General features: G+C 43.3%; 1 protein-coding gene across 1 annotated transcript in view; it reads left to right on the top strand.

Moving 5' to 3' along the window:
- Window positions 1-27711, top strand: part of MAP3K13 (mitogen-activated protein kinase kinase kinase 13) — a 95279-nt gene that overhangs the window by 7007 nt on the left and 60561 nt on the right. The window contains exon 2 of the mRNA XM_030209638.1: window positions 15186-15369. Within this exon, the coding sequence (XP_030065498.1) occupies window positions 15186-15369 (184 nt within the window). The remainder of the gene's footprint in view (window positions 1-15185; window positions 15370-27711) is intronic.

The following is a 27711-nucleotide window of genomic DNA, read 5'->3' as shown; positions in this document are numbered from 1 at the left end:
CCGGTGCACATAGTGGACGGGTGTAAAAAATGAATTTACCGCCCGGGCCACACGGTAGCCGGGTGTTAGTTCCGAATTGGTGCATGTTGGGCATTCGTAGGCGCCCACGCAGCTTAGTAAAAGGGCACCTAAAGTTTTACCCGTGCAACATGTGTATATATGTGGGCACCTGGGCTATAGAATTGTCCCTAGCACATGTAGATAACTAGCACTTACAATCATACGTGTACACTTAGCCATGAAAGCGCCAGAGGGGGAGCCTAAGTGCTATTCTGCAATGCCCTGTGTAACTTACATGGCACATTTATTTATTCCAAACTTCCTGTACCACTTTGTCTAGCAGGACAAAGCGGTGTACATTCTAAAAACAGAAACACAAAAAGGGAAAAAGGAACTACAATCTAATAATGGGAAAGGTAAGACAATCAGCCAAACAAAGACCAGGCAGACAATAACAGCTCTCAAATATCTGGTGCCGGAGCACGCCAAAAACCAATGCTTAGTGACTATGACCACCATAAGCCTCCTCAAAAAGCCAAGTTTTCAGCAACGTTTTAGATGGTTTCAAGGAAAGTTCACTATGCAGAAAGCACTGTGTCGAGTACACTCCAACTGAGCAGAACAAGGACCTGGCAGAACCATGCGGTGATTATTAAAAGGTCTTAAAACTTGCGTAGATGAGTAAAGAATCGTATGTTTGGCTAGGTATGAAGGAGTTCCTTGACAAAAGCCTCGAAAGGCCAACAAAAGAAGTTTGTATTGAATACGGCACCTAACTGGTAGCCAGTGATGGTTGACTAATGCAGATACAACATGATCATTCTTACAGAGATGGCAAAAGAGTCGAATAGCCATATTCTGAGGTGTCTGTAGCTACTGAAGCAAAGCTTTCAAAATACCTAAGTACATAGAATTACAGTAATCCAACTGTGTCATAAATAATGCCAGAAGCAGAGAATGAAAGTATCATGGTCAAAAAAAGAATGAACAGAGCATAAGTGCCGCCACACACAAAAACCAGACTTACATAGAGAAGAAACCTGAGGATCAAAAGTAAGACAAGGAGAACACCTAAGTAATGAAAATTGGACACTGGAGTAATAATACTGTTCAACAGAGGAAAGAGTGCAGAAAGGGGTGTTAAATGACCCGACACCCAGCAAGCTACTGTTTTCTCCTGATTAAGCACCAACTGATGATCAGATAACCACTGAGCAACAGTCTCCAAACGACATTGAAGATATGTTAGATCAATAGAATAGGGGTTATCTTTATAACAAAATGTCTGCATAAATATAAAAAGAAATGTTATGATTCTGAATGGTAGCTAATGGAGTAAGAAAAATATTGAATAAAAGCGGGGAGAGAATGGAGCCTTGAGGTACTCCACATACCAATGACCTAACTGCAGAAGACTGATTATTAAGAGTAACATGAAATGTCCTATCAGAGAAAAAAGATCTAAACCAGTGTAGGACTGATTGTGAGACACAAAGAGATTGTAGCCGAGTCAAAAACAGCGCATGATCTATCAGGTCAAAAGCTGCGGATAGGTCAAGAGATACTGCTAAAGTGATATAGAGGGGCATTTTCGAAAGAAACGTCTAAGTTGGGGTTTGGACGTCTTTGTAAAACGTCCAGATCTGGAGGCGGGGAAAAGTGTATTTTCAAAAAAAGATGAACGTCCATCTTTCATTTTGAAAATACCAAGGACGTCCTTAGATTTGGATGTCTTTGAGTTTCGGCGATTTTCAAAACCAAAGACGTCCAAGTCAAAAACGTCCAAATGCAAGCCATTTGGACATGGGAGGAGCCAGCATTTCTAGTGCACTGGTCCCCCTGACATGCCAGGACAGCAATTGGGCACCCTAGGGGGCACTGCAGTAGACTTCATGAAATGCTCGAAGGTACATAGCTCCCTTACCTTGTGTGCTGAGCCCCCCAAAACCCACTATCCCCAACTGTACACCACTACCATAGCCCTTAAGGGTGAAGGGGGGCACCTAGATGTGGGTACAGAGGGTTTCTGGTGGGTTTTGGAGGGCTCGCTGTTTCCTCCACAAATGTAACAGGTAGGGGGGGGGTGGTATGGGCTAAAACTGCCCCAGGGACCTGTATGTGCTGTCATGGACCTGAGTATGACATCTGAGGCTGGCATAGAGGCTGGCACGTAATATTTTTAATGATGTTTTTTGAGGGTGGGAGGGGGATTAATGACCACTGGGGGAGTAACGGGAGGTCATCCCCGATTCCCTCCAGTGGTCATCTGGTCATTTCGGGCACCTTTTTGTGTCTTATTCGTAATAAAAACACTTCCGTGTGAAAACGTCTAAGTGTTAGTCATGGATGTCTCTGCTTTTTTCAATTATGGGTCAAAGACATCCAAGTCTTAGGAACACCCAAGTCCCACCTTCACCACGCCTCTGATACACCCCCTTGAAATTTGGACGTCCTTGCGACGGACTTAAGTTAGAAACGTCCAAAATGCGGTTTCGATTATACCGATTTGGACATCTCTGAGAGATGGACGTCCAAGTACCGATTTATGTCGGAAGATGGACATCCATCTTTCGAAAATGAGCCTGATAGTGGTTGTCAAGGTGGGAATAAACATCACTGAGAATGGAGGTCAAAATAGTTTTAAGTAATGCAAGCAGCATGAAAATTCGATTGGCAGGGATGCACACTAACTACCCCATTTGGAAACACTGTCCCACAAAAGATAGAAGGGTTTGGATTTAGATGATAACAAAGCACTAGGATAACCTCAGTCCAGAATAGGATTAAAAAGATTATACAATGTAAACCGCTTTGATTCTAACCACAGAAAGGTGGTATATCAAATCCCATCCCCTTTCCCTTCTAAAAAGCAGGGCCTCCGAGAGGGGGGGCAAAATTCCCCGAGCCCAGCATCCTATGGGGGCCCAGAGCCGAGGTCTCTCTCTCTCTCTCTCCTGCTCCTGACGGGACCCAGGAGATCGCGTCCCGACAGGAGCAGGAGAGAGAAAACTCTGGCACCGGGCCCCCCTTGGAGGCTGGGGAGGAGCAGACACAGCAGGACTTCGGGCCAGGGCCTCTGGTTTGGCTGGCAGGGGTCCCTCCCCAAGTCCCTGCCATCAGAAGAGGTCTTCCTCCTCCAGCACTTCTCTTCACTCTGCCGCATTGCCTGCCAAGTGTCTGCTTTTCCCCTCAAGCCGCGCATACTCGGTTTTGAAACTGAGCATGCGCAACGTGAGAGGAAAAGCAGCCGCAGGGGCAGGGCAGGCAATGTGGCGGAGTGAAGAGCAGTGCTGGAGGAAGACTTCTTCTGCTGCGGGGCCTTGGGATCCCTGCCAGCCAAGGAATTTAGATTTTTGCGTGGGTGAGGGGTGGTTGGGGGTGGCAATGGCAGCAATCCTGGGGAGGGCAGCAACGGCGACAGTCTTGGAGGGGGGTGCTGCGACCCTGCTCTGGGCCCGGCGGTGGCGGCCCTGCACTGGGCCTGGCTCAGTCTCTCGGCGGCCCTGCTAAAAAAGTGATGGGGAGGGAGAGGAGCAGAGAGAGGGTAACCTGCACAGAATGGCATGGGGTATCCTGCACAGAGCAGCAGCTACAGCCCTAAACAGAATGGCACCAGAGTGAAAGGGGACCTGAAGGCAGGGGGGCCGCACAGTGGCAACTACAGCCCTAAACAGAATGGCACCAGGGTGGAAAGGGGCCTGGAGGGAGGGGTGGGCCCGCACAGTAGCAGCTACAACCCTAAACAGAATAGCACATAAGTACATAAGTAGTGCCATACTGGGAAAGACCAAAGGTCCATCTAGCCCAGCATCCTGTCACCGACAGTGGCCAATCCAGGTCAAGGGCACCTGGCACGCTCCCCAAACGTAAAAACATTCCAGACAAGTTATACCTAAAAATGCGGAATTTTTCCAAGTCCATTTAATAGCGGTCTATGGACTTGTCCTTTAGGAATCTATCTAACCCCTTTTTAAACTCCGTCAAGCTAACCGCCCGTACCACGTTCTCCGGCAACGAATTCCAGAGTCTAATTACATGTTGGGTGAAGAAAAATTTTCTCTGATTCGTTTTAAATTTACCACACTGTAGCTTCAACTCATGCCCTCTAGTCCTAGTATTTTTGGATAGCGTGAACAGTCGCTTCACATCCACCCGATCCATTCCACTCATTATTTTATACACTTCTATCATATCTCCCCTCAGCCGTCTCTTCTCCAAGCTGAAAAGCCCTAGCCTTCTCAGCCTCTCTTCATAGGAAAGTCGTCCCATCCCCACTATCATTTTCGTCGCCCTTCGCTGTACCTTTTCCAATTCTACTATATCTTTTTTGAGATACGGAGACCAGTACTGAACACAATACTCCAGGTGCGGTCGCATCATGGAGCGATACAACGGCATTATAACATCCGCACACCTGGACTCCATACCCTTCCTAATAACACCCAACATTCTATTTGCTTTCCTAGCCGCAGCAGCACACTGAGCAGAAGGTTTCAGCGTATCATCGACGACGACACCCAGATCCCTTTCTTGATCCGTAACTCCTAACGCGGAACCTTGCAAGACGTAGCTATAATTCGGGTTCCTCTTACCCACATGCATCACTTTGCACTTGTCAACATTGAACTTCATCTGCCACTTGCACGCCCATTCTCCCAGTCTCGCAAGGTCCTCCTGTAATCGTTCACATTCCTCCTGCGACTTGACGACCCTGAATAATTTTGTGTCATCGGCGAATTTAATTACCTCACTAGTTATTCCCATCTCTAGGTCATTTATAAATACATTAAAAAGCAACGGACCCAGCACAGACCCCTGCGGGACCCCACTAACTACCCTCCTCCACTGAGAATACTGGCCACGCAATCCTACTCTCTGCTTCCTATCTTTCAACCAGTTCTTAATCCATAATAATACCCTACCTCCGATTCCATGACTCTGCAATTTCTTCAGGAGTCTTTCGTGCGGCACTTTGTCAAACGCCTTCTGAAAATCCAGATATACAATATCAACCGGCTCCCCATTGTCCACATGTTTGCTTACCCCCTCAAAAAAATGCATTAGATTGGTGAGGCAAGACTTCCCTTCACTAAATCCGTGCTGACTTTGTCTCATCAGTCCATGTTTTTGTATATGCTCTGCAATTTTATTCTTAATAATAGCCTCCACCATCTTGCCCGGCACCGACGTCAGACTCACCGGTCTATAATTTCCCGGATCTCCTCTGGAACCCTTCTTAAAAATCGGAGTAACATTGGCTACCCTCCAGTCTTCCGGTACTACACTCGATTTTAGGGACAGATTGCATATTTCTAACAGTAGCTCCGCAAGTTCATTTTTTAGTTCTATTAATACTCTGGGATGAATACCATCAGGTCCCGGTGATTTACTACTCTTCAGCTTGCTGAACTGACCCATTACATCCTCCAAGGTTACAGAGAATTTGTTTAGTTTCTCCGACTCCCCCGCTTCAAATATTCTTTCCGGCACCGGTGTCCCCCCCAAATCCTCCTCGGTGAAGACCGAAGCAAAGAATTCATTTAATTTCTCCGCTACGGCTTTGTCCTCCTTGATCGCCCCTTTAACACCATTTTCGTCCAGCGGCCCAACCGACTCTTTGGCCGGTTTCCTGCTTTTAATGTATCTAAAAAAATTTTTACTATGTATTTTTGCTTCCAACGCTAATTTCTTCTCAAAGTCCTTTTTGCCCTCCTTATCTCCGCTTTGCATTTGGCTTGGCATTCCTTATGATCTATCCTGTTACTTTCAGTTGGTTCTCTTCTCCACTTTCTGAAGGATTGTTTTTTGGCTCTAATGATTTCCTTTATCTTACTGTTTAGCCACGCCGGCTGACGTTTAGTCTTTTTTCCCTTTTTTCTAATACATGGAATATATTTGTCCTGAACCTCCAGGATGGTGTTTTTAAACAGCATCCACGCCTGATGCAAGTTTTTTACTCTGCGAGCTGCTCCTTTCAGTCTTTTTTTCACCATTTTTCTCATTTTGTCGTAATCACCTTTTCTATAGTTAAACGCTAGCGTACTTGATTTCCTAGTTTCACTTCCTTCAATGCCAATATCAAAACCGATCATATTATGATCACTGTTATCAAGCGGCCCTCGTATCGTGACCCCCTGCACTAGATCATGAGCACCACTAAGGACTAAGTCTAGTATTTTTCCTTCTCTTGTCGGCTCCTGAACTAGCTGTTCCATGAAGCTGTCCTTGATTTCATCAAGAAATCTTATGTCCCTTGCGTGTACAGATGTTACATTAACCCAGTCTATATGCGAGTAATTGAAATCCCCCATTATTATTGTGTTGCCCAGTTTGTTTGCGTCCCTGATTTCCTTTAACATTTCTGCATCCGTCTGTTCGTCCTGGCCAGGCGGACGGTAGTACACTCCTATCACTATCCTTTTCCCCTTTGCACATGGAATTTCAATCCACAGTGATTCCAAGGAGTGTTTTGTTTCCTGCAGAATTTTCAATCTATTTGATTCAAGGCTCTCGTTAATATACAATGCTACCCCTCCACCAATCCGATTCACCCTATCACTACGATATAATTTGTACCCCGGTATGACAGTGTCCCACTGGTTATCCTCCTTCCACCAGGTCTCAGAGATGCCTATTATATCTAATTTTTCATTTAGTGCAATATATTCTAACTCCCCCATCTTATTTCTTAGGCTCCTGGCATTCGCATATAGACATTTCAAACTATGTTTGTTGTTCCTAAGTACATCATGCTTAGTACTTGACAGTATTAATTGGCAATCTTTTGTCTGATTTTTATTGTTATTTAAAGATACCCGATCTACTACAATCTCTTTGCAACCTCACTATCAGGATACTCTATCTTCCCTGTTATGGTGATATCTTTGAAAGATACCTTATCCCGAACCATGCTCTTTGAGCGACTGTCGGCCTTCCCCCCATTTCTAGTTTAAAAGCTGCTCTATCTCCTTCTTAAACGCCGATGCCAGCAGCCTGGTCCCACTCTGGTTAAGATGGAGCCCATCCTTTCGGAATAGGCTCCCCCTTCCCCAGAATGTTGCCCAGTTCCTAACAAATCTAAAGCCCTCCTCCCTGCACCATCGTCTCATCCACGCATTGAGACTCTGGAGCTCTGCCTGTCTCTTGGGCCCTGCGTGTGGCACAGGTAGCATTTCAGAAAATGCTACCCTGGAGGATCTGGATTTCAGCTTTCTACCTAAGAGCCTAAATTTTGCTTCCAGAACCTCTCTCCCACATTTTCCTATGTCATTAGTACCCACATGTACCAAGACAGCCGTCTCCTCCCCAGCACTATATAAAATCCTATCTAGGTGACAATGTGGGAATAGTAGAATATCTATAGGGAGCAGCAGCTACAGTCCTAAAGAGAATGGCACTGGAGGGTGGGGATTAACTGGAATGGAGAAATAGAATGGTGGGGTGGGAGTGGAGGAAGAGGGAGGAGTAACCTGCATGGAGCAGTCCACATAGCTTGCAGGGCAGTCTGAGTGGTCTGCTGTGATCTATTTTGCCAGTTTGTTACCGACTTCGCTAACTGATAGCATGCTAAATTGTAATATGAGTTAGCGTAAAGCCCTTGAAGCTCTTTCAAGAGAAGGTAACCAGCAAGGCCTTGTTGTTCTAGTCTTGAGAGGCACTGGCACTGCAGTGCACAGCAGGGATTTAAATGCTATTGTCTGCAGTTGGAATTAAAGTGCTTATTGTCTAATAATGAGTAGCTGATTTGTGTATAAGACTATGTGCTTGTCAAATAGTCTCAGCAGTGAGTGGGGTAGGAGGGAGGGAAGGGAGAAGGAGGTGGGGAAAGGTTGGTCATGTGAAGAATATGAAAAAAAACCCAACACATTGATGTTCATATTGTATTGTGCAAACAAAGCATTAAAGCGGGAATGGGAGAAGGGTGGATGGCAGCCTAGGGGGAGAAAAAAATGAACTAATTAATAGGTTAGAGTGTCATCTGGTGCTTGGAGAAAGATTGGTAAAGCAGATGGCAAGCTGTTGCTTCTATTTGCTGCTTTCCTGCAACTACAAAAAGACACTGCTAGTGATTTCTATTTGTTAATAACATTTATTATTTCTGTAATGTCATTAACATACTTGGTGCTGCATATATATGATATGTTATGCTGTGGCCCTGTTTCTGCCCTTGGACACTATCCCTCGGATTCTATATAGTGTGAGTTAAGTTCGCACACAAATCCGGTATTCTGGATTTGCGCACGCAACTTAATTAGCTAACAAGCCAACAGTGGCCAATCCAGAAACAAGTGGAAGGGTGGCAACAGGTAGTATATGTTAGGAGTGTGTATGTATGTTTGTGTATGCAGGTGTTCCCAGGGAATGGTGGGTTGTATGGTGTGTCTATTTATGTCTACGTGGAAAGTGTAGATCTGCATCTGTGGAGATGTGTATGTGGAATGTCTGGAGGATGTTGGGGGGGGGGGGGTTGTAGGATTGTGTGTGTGTTGGGAGGGCAAGTGTGTGTCGGGGGTGGCCCAAGTGAAGATTGGGGTGGGCCTCTGGAATATTACAGCCGGACAAAGGGATATAACTGAAACAAGTGTTTATTCACTTGAATCCTGAGGCCTGTTAACATCACAGGGCCAGGAACACAGGGGAAAACATTTCTGTAGTTCAATCAGCAGTCTTTCTCACTTCTTCTCCAAATACTAGGGTCTGGCTCCAGCAGGACCTCAGAGCAAGATGTCAGTTCCAAACAAAAAACAAAAGCAGCTTACCTCAGCCAGGTCATAATTCATAATCATACCCTGGGGCTTCAAGTCCTCTCTGGACCTCTGTATTGGGGCCTCTGTATCAGGGCCTCCTCCTTGCTCTCTCTCTTTGGAGTCTCTGCTTCGGGGCCTCCATGATCTGTACTGCCCGAGAGCTTTGAGCTCTCTGCCTCTCTCCTGGCCAGGGTTGCCAGGTGGAAAAATTTTTTCCCACCCAATCCAGCCCAAATCCAGCCCAAAACCCGCCCAAAGTCAAACCCCGCCCCTGACACCCCCACCCCCGCGTCATCACCCCCGCCCCCGCCGTCATCAACCCCGCCCCTGCCATCATCGGCCCCGCCTCCCCCATCACCGGCCCCGCCTCCCCCGTCATTGGCCCCGCCGAAAACATCACTAACCCCGCCCAAAACATCACTACCCCCCCCCCCCCCCCCGCGACTGAAAAAAACGCTTTTAAAACCGGCCAAAAGACCCAAAGGAGCCCAAAAAAACCGCAACCCGCCGCGGGCAAAAATTTCCCGCGGCGGGTCGCGGAAAACCGCCCAATTGGGCGGTAAAACCGCCCACCTGACAACACTGCTCCTGGCCAGAGGCCCACCCTTCTGACTGAGGCTCAGCCTCTGCAGCCTAGCGCCACCTGCTGCCAGGTGACTGAACTAAGTCAGCCTCCGCCTCAGCAGACTAACTCCATCTGCCGAAAGGGGACTGAACTATATCAGTGAGGAAGTATTTCCTGCCCATACACTACTCACTCCCTCACAAAGTGTGGGTGTCAGCTGTTTGTGGCTATAGGTATGTATGCTTTTCCTCCCACTTGCACACTTCCCTGTGCTCTCCCACTGCACTTGCTTCCTCTCCCTTCCCCCACTGTTCCACTCTCCTCCTCCCTTGCTCTTGCACTTTCTGCCTTCTGTTTGTACTGTTTCTCCTGCACTTCCCCCCCCCCCCCCCCCAACTTTCCATAACTTTGAGATATTTGTGACATTCATATAAAGAACTGGATATCATCTATTAGATCAGCATGAGAGATGAGTTATGCAAAAAATAAAGAATTGCTCATCATAAATTACTGGATTTGAAAGTTAAAAATTTCACACATGCAATCTCTTCTCTTTCTTTATTGGAGTAAACAAATTTCCAAAGGTGTTCGTTTAAACTAAGGGGCTCATTTTCAAAAGAGGAAAACATCCAAAAAGTGGCATAAATCTGAGTTCCCCCTAGATTGCCCTGTTGCTCCCCTGGGATGTCTGTGTGGCCAGTCTATTAAGAATGCTGGCTCCTACTACATCCCAATGGCTTGATTTTGTGCATTTTTCACTTGGACTTTTTTTTCTGAAAATGGACCAAAAAGATAAATTCACAGAGCACAAAAACATCTAGCAAATAGCCATTTTTGGAAAAAAAGATAGTCTTTTTTCTGTTTTGAAAATGACTGTATTCCGCACTTGACTTTTGGATGTTTTTAGCAAAATGTTCAAAATTGGACTTAGGCGTCATATCGAAAATGCCCCTCCACTTAAGACTCAGTCCTTTCTTTCCTACCATGCTTGATTCACTCTTTCCTCAATGATCCCCTTCGAGCCTCAAATCAATCCCCTCAGTGCCCCTTGTAACCCACTTTAGTTTAGTTTTACTTTACTTTATTAAAAATTTGATACACCATCCTTCACCGGCACTTCATTCTCATTCACCTTTCACCCACTAAGCTTAACTCTGGCTTCTCCCAGTTTCGGTGTGCTTCCCCCAGCAGCTTATCCCATTTTATCAGCAATGGGTTAACAGCCCCCACCCCCACCCCACTTCTTTTATGGGGAGCATTCCACCACTGGTTACAATGTGGTTGCCTGATTGCTTGACAGTGGGTTCGAAAGATGATTGGTCAATAAGGAGCCAATATTGACACCGTGAGAAGGAGCCAGGCTAACTCCCGCGATCGATGGCAAACCTGGAAATTCAATGCAGAGTTTTTTTTGGCCACTAAGAACATAGCCGATTAAGCCAATATTCATTGGCTGACTGGCTAAGTTATAGTGGCCAAAGATAGACCTGCTATTTACTCAGGTCTATTTGGCCACTAAAATTAGCTGCTCAGCCAGTGAATATTGGTGCTAACCGGCTAAGTTGCATGACATAGCCAGTGACCGGGCTAGCCGCTAAGGGGGGGAATTCTATATATGGCACCTAAAAAATCAGCACGGAAAACATTTCTGCCTAAGCATATTCTATAAGCAGTACCTAGATTTAGGTGTGGTATATAGAATACATTTAGTTGATATTCCAGCTCTTAAAACTACCCGCGTCAATTTACACCAGTGAAAACATGGCGTAAATCCCGGCACATAGTTTTATGCACACTGGGTCATATTGTATAACTACGCCCATGAAAAGCCCATTTTCCCACCCATAACCACGCCTCTTTTTGCCTGCACACGTTAGAAGTTAGGCACAGTGTGTTACAGAATACGCTTAGTGAGCGGTGCATGTAAATTCTAATTATTGCCAGTTAGTGCTCACCATTGCTTGTTAAGTGCTGTTATCGACGCTGATTAGCTTGTTAAGCCAATTAAGTTATGTGCTCTGTTATAGAATCCGCGGGGGTAAGTGGTAATATTCAGCCATGATACCAGTCTATCTCATGCTGAATATTAGCGCTTAGCCGGCTTAAGGCTATTTAAACGGCCAGGAGCCGTTCCTGGCCAGTTAAATAGTTTGAAATATCAGCCGGTAAGATTTTGATTCTATACTCCTTTTATGGGAGCATGAGACAAACAGATACAGGTAGGATAAGGTCACACATGAGCTTTTGGGACAAGACAGGCTCCATCTGCAGAAGAGATCTACAGTGCAAGTAACTGCTCCCATTGTTTTTCTCTTGTGGGGTTTTTTTGTGTGTATGCAAATTTGAGAAGACTATTAATTGCATGAGACAATACTAATCAATGCAAATATATTCTTCCCTTACATTAAGGTTTGATTTCTAATTTGGGATGAGGCATGCAAGCCTCTATTTTGAGCACACATGTTGATTACTGTGAGTTTGAAATCTTTGCTGTCACGGTGCTAGAATTTACTCCAGGGCTTCTCCATTTGTGGCCTATAAGAAAAAATTTGGGACTTGTTTCGATGAGAATTTCAGAGCTTTGCAAATGACCAAACTTAGAGATACATGACCTGTGGCATTTTCTTTCTCATGCTGCATGAAATGATAACTTATTCCAGCCTGTGTCGATTAATTTTCCTATGCAGTGAGAGAAAGCATTATTAACACTACATATATGCCTGCATCTTCACCCCTCTTTCCATGGCCAAGAAGTTCTCCTGCAGAACTCCTGAGAATGCAGAGTAAATAACATTTATCCCATCTTCAGGCATGAGGCAGCTGTCTGCTGTGTAGCTCCCCTGGTTCCTGCATAAACACATAAAAACATAAGCCTTGCCATACTGGGACAGACCAAAGGTCCATCAAGCTCAGTATCCTGTTTTCAACAGTGGCCAATCCAGGCCACAAGTAACTGGCAAGATCTTAAAAGAGTAAAACAATTTTTATGCTGCTTATCCTAGAAAAAAGCAGTGATTTCCCCCAAGTCCATCTTAATAATGGCTTATGGACTTTTCTTTTAGGAAATTATCCAAACCATTTTTAAACCCTGCTTTTACCACATTCTCTGGAAGTTTCCAGAGTTTAATTACATGTTGAGTGAAGAAATATTGTCTTTGATTTGTTCTAAATGAAGTGATACAAAGGCATTATAATATTCTCAATTTTGTTCTCCATTCCTTTCCTAATAATTTCTAACATTCTGTTAGCTTTCTTAGTCGCTGCTGCATACTGATTAGAGGGTTTCAACATATCATCAACAATAACACCTAGATTCTTTTCCTGGGCGGTGACTCCTAACATGGAACCTTGTATCAGATAGCTATAGTTTGGGTTCCTCTTTCCCACATGCACCAATTTGCACTTTCTCACATTAAATGTTGTCTGCCATTTGGATGCCCGGTCTCCCAATCTTGTAAGATCTTCTTGCAATTTTTCACAATCCTTTTGTGAATTAACAACTTTGAATAACTTTGTGTCATCAGGAAATTAAATTACCACAGTAATTATTCCCCTCTCTAGATCATTTATAAATATGTTAAAAAGCAGCAGTTCCAGCATAGACCCCTTGGGAAACCCATTATCTACCCTTTTCTATTGAGAATACTAACCATTTAAACCTGCTTTGTGTTTTCTATCCTTTAACCAGTTCTTAATCCACAATAGGACACTACCTGCTATCCTGTGACTTTCTAATTTTCTCAGGAATTGTCTATGAGGTACTTTGTCAAACACCATTTGAAAGTCCAGATACACAATATCAAACAGCTCACCATAATAAACTCACCTATTCAAAGAAATTTAGCAGATTGGTGAGGCAGGATTTTCCTTGACTAAATCTATGCATGTCTCTTTAATCCATGCTTATGCATATGCTTTGTAATTTTGTTCTTTATAATAGTCTCTACCATTTTGCCTGTGCATGTCTCATTAATCCATGCTTACGCATATGCTTTGTAATTTTGTTCTTATTTTTTTTTGTAATCTTTTTATTAATAACAAGCAGAGCATATTAATACAAACACTTGACCAATATACGTAAAAAAGTCTCTACCATTTTGCCTGGCACCGACATCAGGTTCACCGGTCTATATTTCCTAGGTCACCTCTAGAGCCCTTTTTAAAAATTGGTGTTACATTTGCCACCCTCCAGTTTTCTGGTAACATGCTTGATTTTAAAGATAAATTACATATTACCAACAATAGTTCTGCAAGTTCATTTTTTCAGTTCAGTACTCTGGGATGTATACGATCTGGTCCAGGAGATTTGCTACTTTTAATTTATCAAATTGCTCCATTACATCTTTCAGGTTTACAGAGATTTCTTTCAGTTCCACTGACTCATTCACCATGGAATACCATTTCTGGCACTGATATCTCCCCCACATCTTCCTCAGTGAAGACTGAAGCAACAAATTAATTTAGTCTCGCTACTATGGCCTTATCTTCACTGAGCGCCCCTTTTACCCCTTGGTCATCTAGCAGTCCAACTGATTCTTTTACCGGCTTCTTGCTTCTAATGTACCTCAAAAAATTTTTATCTCCAACACAGTCTCTCTTTGCCTTCCTTATCAGCGCTTTGCATTTGACGTTCCATTCCCCTGTTTCCTATTCTCTTCAGTCAGATCCTTCTTCCGTTTTCAGAAGGATGTTATGTTAGCTCTAGTAGCTTCCGTCACCTTACTTTTTAAGCATGTTGGCTGTCATTTAGCTTTTCTTCCACCTTTTGTCAATATGTGGAATATATCTGGTCTGGGATTCCAGGATGGTATTTTTGAATAACATCCACGCCTGATGCAAATTTTTGAACTTTGCAACTGCTTCTCTAAGGTTTTTTTGTTTTTTTTTTACCATTCTCCTCATTTTACTATAGTGTCCTTTTCGAAAGATAAATGCTAACATATTGGATTTCCTGTGTGTACTTACTCCAGTTACTTTATCAAATCTGATCATGTTATGATCAGTATCAAGTGGCCTCAGCACCGTTACCTTCTGCAGCAGATAATGCGCTCCAGTAACAACTTTGTCTAGAATTGCTCCCCATCTTGTTGGGTCCTGAACCAGCTGCTCCATAAAGCCGTCTTGATTTTGTCTAGGAACTTTACCCCAAATTCTCACACATATACACTTTCTCCCTTCATCCTGTTTCTCCTGCTGTTCCTCATTCCACCACCATTCTTCCCCACTTCACTCTTTTTCCTGCATTGGTTTGCAATACTCTTCAACATATTATCCTCACAATGGACTTCTAGTGAGACCTCATTTACAGGTATTTGATGCACTGTGGGAAACGTTATCTGTATTTTCTGGATTTGAGCTTTAGATGTCCAAAAAAATCAGTTTTGCTACTATGAGGGTAATTTTTTTAAAGCATTTCTGCTTCATGCACAGAAACAGGGTTTTTATATTGCATGCCAGATAAGTGCATGAAGTTAAGCATGTAGAGCCTGTACCTGAATAACTTTATCTGAACCGAGAGGAGGCATTCCTAGGGCTATGATTGGGAAGGGGTTCACGTTTACATATTTACTGTTGAAAATGTACACATATGTGTTCAAATTTCCCCTGTAAATTTGTGCACAATAAAGAGCAGGTAGAAATGTAAATGCACAGATTTCCTGGGATAATTTTCAAAGTGGACATAAACGCATAATTTTGTTGTGCAAATCTACTGAAACCCACACAGGGAGATGTATGCATGTAATTTCTATATTTGTATGCACAGTTGTAAAATTACCCTCATGTGTCTATCTCCCCCACTTATGGCAAAACTTGGTAATAAAAACTGTAGCAGTCATTCTCTTCAGTTATGTTTTCTGCTTGTTTGGTTCCAGATACTTGGGAAGTTCCATTTGAGGAGATCTCTGAACTTCAGTGGCTGGGTAGCGGAGCACAAGGGGCAGTCTTTCTGGGCAAGTTTCGAGGAGAGGAAGTGGCCATCAAGAAAGTGAGAGAACAAAAGGAAACAGATATTAAACACCTGAGGAAGTTGAAGCATCCCAACATCATTGCTTTTAAGTAGGTTAAAGGGCACTGCCAGTGGGGCAAAATGGGTTATAGACTTGCCTTTTGAAATGAAATGTTTACTTCATACTGTAGTAACCTACTCACAGACAATACTCATACTCTGAGGGGTCCTTTTACAAAGGTGCACTGAAAAATGGCACATAAACAGGCCCACCCACTTTGGACTCAGACCCACCCAGTAGCAGCACACCTATGATGTCACTTTCAGAGATCCCCAAGCCCCACCAGCAGAAATCTCCCAACAACTGTCCCTCCTGCATACCTTGTAAATAGCAGATCTTCGCCTGCAGTGAGCAGCGATTGAAACATACTGTTCACACCGGCCCCACAGCCTTCCCGCTGATGTATTCCCGCCTATGCGGAAACAGGAAGTTGCATCAGAGAGAAGGGTGTGGGGTCAACATGAGCAATGTGTATTAGTTGTTGCTTGCTGCCTGTGAAAATCTGCTACTTAAAAGGTATGCGGAGGAGGGGGATGTTTGAGAGCCCATATGGCATTCAGGCGAGAGAGGGAGAGACCAAATCACTTGTGGGACAGGGTGAAGTTCTGGCCACCCATCTTGGGGCCAGGTCCACCCAATATTGGGTGTCTGTCTACGCCCCTGCAGTGGTGCAGAAACTGGGCTGCTGCTATCATTTAACTATCTCAAAATTAGTCGAGTTTATAAGAAACAGCTTGGTGTGAAAGTCAAGTTACTTGTAATTATTCAGCTGTGTACTTCTCCCACCAGAGGTCCAAGTTGTTATGGTTTGTTGGATACAGCTGTAATTGTGTCCAGCATTGAACCAGCTTGGTGAAAACATGGTTACATAAGGAAATTAAATTTGTGTCTCCAGGTTCACAGCTCTGTGGCTTAACCACTGTGCTACACTGCCAGCTTAGTGGCATGGTGCTTCTTGTTTGAAAGCTCTTGTTGTAATGAGGAGGTAGATGGATGAAAACCATTTAATAGGTAATATATAGAAAGACATTTGGTGCCCCAGTTGCGACGCCTTATTCTTAATTATTGGTCACAACTAAATTACCAGGTTTATGAGTATTTTTATGCTACCTTAAATTAGGTTTGTTTTGAAAGAGACAAACTTTACTGTGAGGTGGTTATACTTTAGAAAAAGACTACACTAAAATGTGTACTTATTTCTATATTTAACTGGCAGTTGTTGACATAGCAAATGCTTATGTAAAATGCTGTGAAAGGAAGTGACTGCAGCTGGAGGTACACAGCAGACGGGCAAACAGAGAGGTCCTTTTACAAAACTGCAGTAAAAAGTGGCCTGCGGTGGTGTATGCATGTGAAATTGCCGTGCAGCGAGGCCCCTTGTTACCGCAGCTGTAATTTCCATTGTGATAAGTGGAGGTTGTAAATGGCCATGTGCTAATAAAAACAGTAGCACATGGCAGTTTTACTGCCTGAGCCCTGACCACCACCTATGTTGTAGGCGGTAAGGATTCATGCGCTAACCCGGTGGTAATCGGACAGCACACGGTGATGGCTGATTACTGCTGGGCATGCCTACACTACGTCCCTGCGCTAGAAAATAGAAAAATATTTCTGGTGCGGGAGATGCCATGCGTCAAACACAAAACTACCACAGGTCGCCTGGGCGGCCCCCGCGGTAGTGCTGTTTTACCTCACGCTACCCACGCGGTAGCCCTACTGCTGCTTTATAAAAGGACCCCAAAGATAACCTAAAGAAGCTCACAGGCCTTCTGTTACACAGGGTATCATTTCCACATTTACCGATATTGACTGGGTAAATGTAACATCGGGACACGCTAGGGAGGTAAAATTCCTTGATGAAATCAAGGACAGCTTTATGGAGCAGCTGGTACAGGAACCGATGAGAGAAGGAAAAATTCTAGACCTAGTCCTTAGTGGAGCACATGATCTGGTGTGGGAGGTAATGGTGCTGGGGCCGCTTGATAACAGTGATCATAATATGATCGGATTTGATATTAGCTTTGAAGTAAGTATACATAGGAAATCAAATACATTAGCGTTTAACTTTAAAGAAGGAGACTATGATAAAATGAGAAGAACGGTGAAAAGAAAACTTAGAGGAGCAACTGCGAGGGCCAAAAATTTACATCAGGTGTGGATGCTGTTCAAAAACACCATCCTGGAAGCCCAGGCCAAATATATTCCACGTATTAAAAAAGGAGGACGGAAGACCAAACGACAGCCGGCGTGGTTAAATAGTGAGGTGAAGGAAGCTATTAGAGCTAATAGAAAATCCTTCAGAAAATGGAAGAAGGAACCCACTGAAAATAATAAGAAACGGCATAAGGAATGTCAAGTCAAATGCAAAGCGCTGATAAGGAAAGCTAAGAGGGACTTCGAAAAAAAGATTGCATTGGAGGCAAAAACACATAGTAAAAATATTTTTAGGTATATTAAAAGCAGGAAGCCGGCAAAAGAATCAGTTGGACCGCTAGATGACCGAGGAGTAAAAGGGGCCATCAGGGAAGACAATGCCACAGCGGAGAGATTAAATGAATTCTTTGCTTCTGTCTTCACCGAGAAAGATTTGGGTGGGATACCTGTGCCGGAAATGGTATTCGAAGCTGACGAGTTGGAGAAACTTAATGAATTCTCTGTAAACCTGGAGGATGTAATGGGGCAGTTCTACAAACTGCAGAGTAGCAAATCTCCTGGAACGGACGGTATTCATCCCAGAGTACTGATAGAACTGGAAAATGAGCTTGCAGAGCTATTGTTAGAAATATGTAATTTATCCTTAAAATCGAGCATGGTACCGGAAGATTGGAGAGTGGCCAATGTAACACCGATTTTTTAAAAAGGTTCCACAGGAGATCCGGGAAATTATAGCCCAGTGAGTCTGACGTCGGTGCCGGGAAAAATGGTAGAGTCTATTATTAAGAACAAAATTACAGAGCATATTCAAAGCATGGATTAATGAGACAAAGTCAACATGGATTTAGTGAAGGGAAATCTTGCCTCACCAATCTACTACATTTCATTGAAGGGGTGAACAAACATGTGGATAAAGGGGAGCCGGTTGATATTGTATATCTGGATTTTCAGAAGGCGTTTTGACAAAGTACCTCATGAAAGACTCCAGAGGAAATTGGAGAGTCATGGGATAGGAGGTAGTGTTCTATTGTGAATTAAAAACTGGTTAAAAGATAGAAAACAGAGAGTAGGGTTAAATGGTCAGTATTCTCAATGGAGAAGGGTAGTTAGTGGGGTTTCCTAGGGCTCTGTGCTGGGACCGCTGCTTTTTAACATATTTATAAATGACCTAGAGATGGGAGTAACTAGTGAGGTAATTAAATTTGCTGATGACACAAAGTTCTTCAAAGTCATGAAATCGCGGGAGGATTGTGAAAAATTACAAGAGGACCTTACGAGACTGGGAGACTGGGCGTCTAAATGTCAGATGACGTTTAATGTGAGCAAGTGCAAAGTGATGCATGTGGGAAAGAGGAACCTGAATTATAACTACGTCATGCAAGGTTCCACGTTAGGAGTCACGGACCAAGAAAGGGATCTAGGTGTCGTCGTTGATGATACGTTGAAATCTTCTGCTCAGTGTGCTGCTGCGGCTAAGAAAGCAAATAGAATATTAGGAAAGGAATGGAAAACAAAAATGAGGATGTTATAATGCTTTTGTATCGCTCCATGGTGCAACCACACCTCGAATATTGTGTTCAATTCTGGTCGCCACATCTCATAAAAGATATTGTGGAATTAGAAAAGGTGCAGAGAACGGCTACAAAAATGATAAAGGGGATGGGACGACTTCCCTGTGAGGAAAGGCTAAAGCGGCTAGGGCTCCTCAACTTGGAGAAAAGGCGGCTGAGGGGAGATATGATAGAGGTCTAGAAAATAATGAGTGGAGTTGAACAGGTAGACGTGAAGCGTCTGTTCACACTTTCCAAAAATGAATCGGAGAAAAGTTTTCTTCACTCAATGTGTAATTAAACTCTGGAATTCGTTGCCAGAGAACTTGGTAAAGGCGGTTAGCTTAGCGGAGTTTTTAAAAGGTTTGGACGGCTTCCTAAAGGAAAAGTCCATAGACCGTTATTAAATGGACTTGGGGAAAATCCACTATTTCTGGGATAAGCAGTATAAAATGTTTTGTACATTTTTGGGATCTTGCCGGGTATTTGTGACCTGGATTGGCCACTGTTGGAAACTAGATGCTGGGCTTGATGGACCTTTGGTCTTTCCTAGTATGGCAATACTTATGTACTTATGCACTTAATTTCCTAAATATTGAAGCATGTGCATCACACTGTCTTTCTTTTCCAAAGATGCAGAACCTGATACCTTTTCCACAAGACATAAGGAGTATGGAACTGGCACAAAGACAAGCTTGCATGTGTATACTATTTTTTCAGAACACATTTTAAAGCTTCCTTTTGGAATTTCCAGCTTATATTTATTGACTATGGTAGTGAGGTGGGAGGGAAACCACGAGACAAGACAGAAAACAAATTGATTCAGGTTTTAGTTTCTTTGTCTATGGCCCTGCAACATAAGGTTTTACATATGTCCAATAGAGTTCCTGCCAAATTCAGGGAGTCCAACAATGTAATTACTTGTGATGAATCTTTAAAGCTAAAAAATAAAAAAAAACCTAGTTTGAACTCCCAATTTTAAAAGAAACAAAATCTCTGCTTTGTAATGCTGGGATGGGGTCCCAACCCTTAAAGAGAGATTTCCTTGATGTAAAATCACCAATTATTCCAATAAGAACATAAGCATAGCCATACTGGGCCAGACTAATGGTCCATATAGCCCAGTATCCTGCTTTCAAGCCAGGTCACAAGTACCTAGCAGAAACCCAGTTAGTAGCAACATTCCGTGCTCTAATCCCGAGGCAAGAAGTGACTTCCTCCATGTCCATCTAAATAACAGACTATGGACTTTTCCTCCAGGAACTTGTCCAAACCTTTTTTAAACCCAGATACGCTAACCGCTGTCACCACATCCTCCAGCAGCATGTTCTAGAATTTTGAGTGAAAAAATATTTCCTCCTATTTGTTTTAAAAGTATTTCCATGTAATTTCATTGAGTGTCCCCTTGCCTTTGTACTTTTTGAATGAGCGAAAAATTGATTCACTTCTACCCATTCTACACCTCTCAGGATTTTATAGACTTCAATCATATCTTCTCTCAGCTGTCTCTTTTCCAAGCTGAAGAGCTCTAACCTCTTTAGCCTTTCCTCATATGAGAGGAGTTCCATCCCCTTTATCGTTTTGGTCGTTCTTCTTTGAACCTTTTCTAATTACGCAATATCTTTTTTGAGGTACGGCGACCAGAACTGAAAGCAATACTCAAGGTGAGGTCGCACCATTGAGCGATACAGAGGCCATTCGTTTCCTAATAATTCCTAGCATCTTGTTTGTTTTTTCAGGCACCGCTGCATACTGGGCAACAACATAACATAAGAACATAAGAGTAGCCATACTGGGTCAGACCAATGGTCCATCTAGCCCAGTATCCTGTTTTCCAAACAGTGGCTAAGCCAGGTCACAGGTACCTGGCAGAAACCCAAATCGTGGCAACAGTACATACTACAAATCCCTGAGCAAGCAGTTGCTTCCCATGTCTGTCTCAATAGCAGGCAATGGACATTTCCTCCAGGAATTTGGCCAAACCTTTTTTAAACCCAGATACACTAACCGCTGTTACCACATCCTCCAGCAAAGAGTTCCAGAGCTTAACTATTTGTTGAGTGAAAAAATATTTTCTCCTATTTGTTTTAAAAGTATTTCGATGTAACTTCCTTGAGTGTCCCCTAGTCTTTGTACTTTTGGAATGAGTAAAAAATCGATTTACTTCAACTCGTTCTACACCACTCAGGATTTTTTAGACCTCAATCATATCTCCCCTCATCTGTCTCTTTTCAAAGCTGAAGAGCTCTAACCTCTTTAGCCTTTCCTCATACGAGAGAAGTTCCATCCCTTTTGTCATTTTGGTTGCTCTTCTTTGAACATTTTCTAATTCCGCTATATCTTTGCTGAGATACGGCGACCAGAACTGAACGCAATACTCATGGTGCAGATGCACCATGGAGCGATACAAAGGCATTATAGTATTTTCGGTCTTATTCACCATCCCTTTCCTAATAATTCCTGTCGTCCTGTTTGCTTTTTTGGCCACTGCCGCACACTGAGCAGAACATTTCAGTGTATTATCTACAAGAACACCTAGATCTTTTTCTTGAGCACTGCCCGCCAAGGTGGACCCTAGCAGCAGGTAACTATGATTCTCTTCTGTGAATTGAAAGTGCCTATGCTGTGCTGTCTAGAATGACACCTAGATCTTTTTCTTGAGTGCTGACTCCTAAGGTGGATCCTAGCATCAGATAACTATGATTCGGATTATTCTTCCCATGTGCATCACTTTGCATTGGTCCACATTAAATTTCATCTGCCATTTACATTCTCCTCTAATTCATAAATACCTTATGAAGCATCCTAAGAGGCTTTACATCTTAGCAATTTGAGCCATGTTAGAGCCATTATGGGCTGGATTCAGTAAATGGTGCCAAAAAGTAGGTCCTGGGAGAAATTTGTACTCAGCACCATTCTATAAAGAGCTCTCTGGGCAGAGCGCTCTTTATAGATTAGTGCTTAGTGAATATGCCAGCACCCAAATTTGGGTGCAGTGACTTACACCATCTGAAACCTGGTATAAATCCTTGTGGGCAACTTGTGTTGTCAGCGGCCAGCATTGAGGAACGTGGAAGAGAGCGAGTGGTGATTTGTGAATGTCAAACTGTTTTGAATAAACCTCTTCTGAAGTTGCTTGGGGCTTTTGCAATGGATGAGCTGTAACATCGAGGGCAATCAGACCCATTGTCATAAAGGAACAAGTAACAGTAAAGGTTTGAGAACCACGAGTGTTGAAGTTAATGTGGGATATCAATAAAGAAGCAAGGAATTCCCGGGAATGGCAAGTTGGTTCAGAAAAAGATTTTGATGGTATACAGAATCAAGCATGGATTGATGCAGGCTTGAGGATTATAAGAACATTGTTGAAGAATAAACTTTTGTAGATCTGAAATTTGGATTAGATGGTTGGGTAATACATATGAACTATCAGCACATGATAAGAATGAGGGGAAAATACTGAAAAGAGATAAGTGACAGGCTGGGTGTATAACGTATAAAAAGTGTTAATTTTTGTGTTTATTTTGTAAACAGTAAATGTATGTGTATAAGAGAGGGGATTTGTTTGTAATAAATTGAAGGAGAAAAGAAAAAATGTTGTCTGGAGCACATTTTTGTGATTGGGTATATATTTATACCAGTGTTTTGTTAAGACCTTTTCTTCTGCCCTTTCACTGGGTGTGATTGGCATGCAGCTTAAACATCATTATGAGAAGACTCCGAACTCTTGATCCAAAATCTTCTTTAATGCAGTAATCACACAAGGAAAAATAACTTACAGTTCAGATGTAACATAGTAACATAGTAGATGACGGCAGAAAAAGACCTGCACGGTCCATCCAGTCTGCCCAACAAGATAACTCATATTTGCTGCTTTTTGTGTATACCCTACTTTGATTTGTACCTGTGCTCTTCAGAGCACAGACCGTATAAGTCTGCCCAGCACTATCCTCACCTCCCCACCACCAGCCCTGCCTCCCAACCACCGGCTCTGGCACAGACCGTACAAGTCTGTCCAGCACTATCCCCGCCTCCCAACCACCAGTCCCGCTTCCCACCACTGGCTCTGGCACAGACCGTATAAGTCTGCCCAGCCCTATCCCCGCCTCCCAACCACCAGCCCCGCCTCCCGATCTTGACTAAGCTCCTGAGGATCCATTCCTTCGGCACAGGATTCCTTTATGCTTATCCCACGCATGTTTGAATTCCGTTACCGTTTTCATTTCCACCACCTCCCGCAGGAGGGCATTCCAAGCATCCACTACTCTCTCCGTGAAAAAATACTTCCTGACTTTTTTCTTGAATCTGCCCCCCTTCAATCTCATTTCATGTCCTCTCGTTCTACCACCTTCCCATCTCCGGAAAAGATTCATTTGCGGATTAATACCTTTCAAATATTTGAACGTCTGTATCATATCACCCCTGTTTCTCCTTTCCTCCAGAGTATACATGTTTAGTTCAGCAAGTCTCTCCTCATACGTCTTGTAACGCAAATCCCATACCATTCTCGTAGCTTTTCTTTGCACCGCTTCAATTCTTTTTACATCCTTAACAAGATACGGCCTCCAAAACTGAACACAATACTCCAGGTGGGGCCTCACCAACGACTTATACAGGGGCATCAACACCCCCTTTCTTCTGCTGGTCACACCTCTCTTTATACAGCCTAACAACCTTCTAGCTACTGCCACCGCCTTGTCACACTGTTTCGTCGCCTTCAAATCCTCAGATACTATCACCCCAAGATCCCTCTCTCCGCCCGTACCTATCAGACTCTCCCCGCCTAACACATACGTCTCCCGTGGATTTCTACTTCCTAAGTGCATCACTTTGCACTTCTTCGCATTGAATTTTAATTGCCAAACCTTAGACCATTCTTCTAGCTTCCGTATGTCCTTTTTCATGTTTTCCACTCCCTCCGGGGTGTCCACTCTGTTACAGATCTTAGTATCATCCGCAAATAGGCAAACTTTACCTTCTAACCCTTCGGCAATGTCACTCACAAATATATTGAACAGAATCGGAACCCAGCACCGATCCTTGAGGCACTCCACTACTTACCTTTCGCTCCTCCGAGCGAATTCCATTCACCACCACCCTCTGGCGTCTGTCCGTCAACCAGTTCCTAATCCAGTTCACCACTTCGGGTCCTATCTTCAGCCCATCCAGTTTATTTAAGAGCTTCCTGTGGGGAACCGTGTCAAAAGCTTTGCTGAAATCTAAGTAGATTACGTCCATAGCTCATCCCTGATTCAATTCTCCTGTCACCCAATCAAAGAACTCAATGAGGTTCGTTTGGCACGATTTCCCTTTAGTAAATCCATGTTGTCTCGGATCTTGCAACTTATTGGCTTCCAGGAAATTCACTATCCTTTCCTTCAGCATCGCTTCCATTACTTTTCCAATAACCGAAGTGAGGCTTACCGGCCTGTAGTTTCCAGCTTCTTCCCTATCACCACTTTTGTGAAGAGGGACCACATCCGCCGATCTCCAATCCCTCAGAACCTCTCCCGTCTCCAAGGATTTATTAAACAAATCTTTAAGAGGACCCGCCAGAACCTCTCTGAGCTCCCTCAATATCCTAGGGTGGATCTCATCCGGCCCCATGGCTTTGTCCACCTTTAGCTTTTCAAGTTGTTCATACACACTCTCTTCCATGAACGGTGCTCTATCCACTTCAATCTCATTTGTACTTTTTGCAGTCCATCGCGGTCCTTCTCCAGGATTTTCTTCTGTGAAAACAGAACAGAAGTATCTATTTAGCAAATGTGTTGGACAAGAGTTTTTACCTTGCAAACTGGGAGTCTGTTGTCCACCAGCTCTCTCTCTTTGCAAGAGAGAAGCTGGGAGTAATTCAACAGAACACTGAGTAGAGATGCTGTTTAAACTTTTACAATGGTGAAATCTTGATAGTATCACAGTAGCTTCAAGATGGTGATACAGCAAAATGCAGCATAGGTACTTTCAATTCACAGAAGAGAATGCTGCAGACTAATTCATCAAACCCAATGGAGAAAGAAAGGGGGAAGAGCAACTTGCCCACCATGCAAACATGGCAAGTCAATAGAAAGAGTCCCAAAAGACACAGAGAGCTAAACATGTGCTCTGAAAGAGCCTATTTCAGGGAACTACAGGACTACAGTGATTTGTAGTTCAAGGGCACAGTGTTATTTATTTACAGATAATGTAAGCTGGTATAAACTATGTTTAATATATATATATACATAAACAATAAACAGCCTCCCTTCATGCAAACAGGGGCAGAAGACTCCCTGCCTGGTATACTACTATTTAATTCCTCAAAATATAAACCATTATGAACATGCAAAGACCATTAATAAAGTTGGTTCTTGAAGATTGACAACTCCTTGCTTGACTCAAGTTCTCTGTTGTTAAGGTGAATTCTCTCTTGCAGTCTCATAGGAGCTGAAATGGGAAACAGACAACACAAATAACATAAAAGAGAGAAAAAGTCTGAGTCTCTGGAGTGGGCAATGGTCCATGGAGTTCATGTCTTTTCGTGGTGTATGCAGATCACTGGCTCAGCGATGGCTCTGATGAAGCAGTCCATTGTCTCCTGCTGGAGTATGTTGTCGAAATTCCCAGGTGGTGCCAAGTTTCATTGATGCTATGCAGTTCTGCATCTCAGATGGCAGTTTGATGATAAGTGTCTGATCTTTCATCAGCTGGTTGATAAACTGAAGACACCATGTTGGTGGCATGAACAGTCATCTTTGGACATATCTCTCTGCGTTATAGTCAGGGTCTATAAGCTCAAAGGAGTTCTCTGTAGCTGAGGAAGTGTGGTCAGGTTTTAGAAGGAAATCTGGTCCTGATAACCACATAGTTTTCATTCGATAGGACACTAGCACAGTTCTGGTGGCACAGTTTGCTGGATTTTGGTTAGTCGGCATGTAATGCCACTGTTCTCATCGTATTGACTTCCATATGTGCTCAACTCTGTTGCTGACGTATATGTTAAATCTCCTGGTTTGGTTGTGGATGTAGCCCAGGATGACTTTACTATTGGTGTAAATATTGACTGTGTCTATTTGAATGTCATTTTTGCTTATTATCATCTCTGCTATCTCTACTGCCAGCACTATTCTAAGCATGGAATGTTATGATTGGGTTGTGGTGCTAATTTGGCTTTACCAAAGATGAATCTTACATGAGATAGCCCATCTGCATCTGTAGCTTTCAAGTAGGCCACTACAGCTGTGGCTTTTTCAGAAGCATCTCATTAGATGCAAATCTCTTTGTGACAGGCAGTACTGAGTGCTGCAGGGATGTAAGTGCATGGGATGTGCAGTTGTGCAAGATTAGAGAATCATTCCATTTTTCCCATTCTTGTCACATTTCTTGTGGCAGTGGGACATCCCACTGATCAGTACTTTGGGAATTTCCCTAAGTAGAGATCTTCCTTGAATGTTGACCAGAGCCACAAACCTCAGTGGATTGTACAGACTATTGACTGTGAATATGGTTTCTCTTGGGTGGAGACATGAAAGGTAAAAATGGCTCTTTTTAGGTCCCAATGTAATCCAAGGCTTCTCTAAATCCTTTAAATCTTTGGCAGGAAATCCTCTCATTACTTCTGGACTGTTGGATGTTATTTTATGAAGTCTCAGATTGGCCTTTGACAGCATTGCTTGTGTTCTTAATAAGTCAGTGGCTTTTCCTATGGTAGGTAAGGACTTCAAACCATCGGCAATGTAAAAATTTCTTTCAATGAAGTGTCTGGCATCCATGCCATATTCTCTTTCTCCTTCTTGGGCTGTCCTTCTAAGCCCATAGGTTGCCACTGCAAGTGTTGGACTGCTACCAAAGACATGAACTCTCATTCTGTGTTCCACAATCTCCTGGTTGATGTTGTTGTCATTGTACTATAGGAATCTCAAGTAGTTTCTGTAGTCTGAATGTACAACAAAGTAGTAGAACATTTGCTGGATTGTGTACACTTTCTGAAGCGAACCAAGACTCCTAATAAGCTGTTGATCATGTCAGGCCCAGAAAGAAGCACATTGTTGAGTGAGATTATGTGAAATCGAACACTGGAATCAAACACAATTTGTAGATGACAGAAACCCAAGATGGGTAAGTACCAACCTTCTTCATAGTCTTTTAATGGTGGAGCTGGCTCTGCATGGCCATTATCCAGCACATTTTGTATGAGTTTTATAAAGTACTGTTGAGTCTCTGGTTTCCTTCTTAGAGTCTTTTGCAACTAAGTGAGTTGAGAGAGAGCTTGCTCTCTGTTATCAGGGAGTCGTGATAAGGGCATCCAAAATGTTGAACTACCAACTGTTTGACTTATCTTTGTCGAATTCCTTGTCTATGATTCTCAAGAACTCTATTTTCTATTGAAAGAGATGGCTTGTCATCATCCTTGGTGACTTTGGAACAGTGAATTCCCCAGATGGTCTCCTAAATCTGGTGGAGAGGTGTTCTCACAGATGGTTGAACCAGGGTCTGGTTCTTCCCAGCTGAAAATCTCCTTTACATGCAGATGGTTATGACAAGGTAGTGTGCCCATTATCTAAGATGCACTTTTTCTATACATCTACACTTAGTCTTCTCAATCTGTTAAAGCAGACATCACCTACTATCACCCATCCCAAGGTGAGTTGGTAGGCCTATGGAGCATCGGGTGGACCTGCATGTAGCTCATGAACTCAGATCAATGT

This window comes from Microcaecilia unicolor, chromosome 7 (assembly GCF_901765095.1).
Source record: "Microcaecilia unicolor chromosome 7, aMicUni1.1, whole genome shotgun sequence".
NCBI lineage: Eukaryota > Metazoa > Chordata > Amphibia > Gymnophiona > Siphonopidae > Microcaecilia > Microcaecilia unicolor.
The sequence above is the reverse complement of the archived record's forward strand: the minus strand, read 5'-3'. Positions and strand labels throughout refer to the sequence as shown.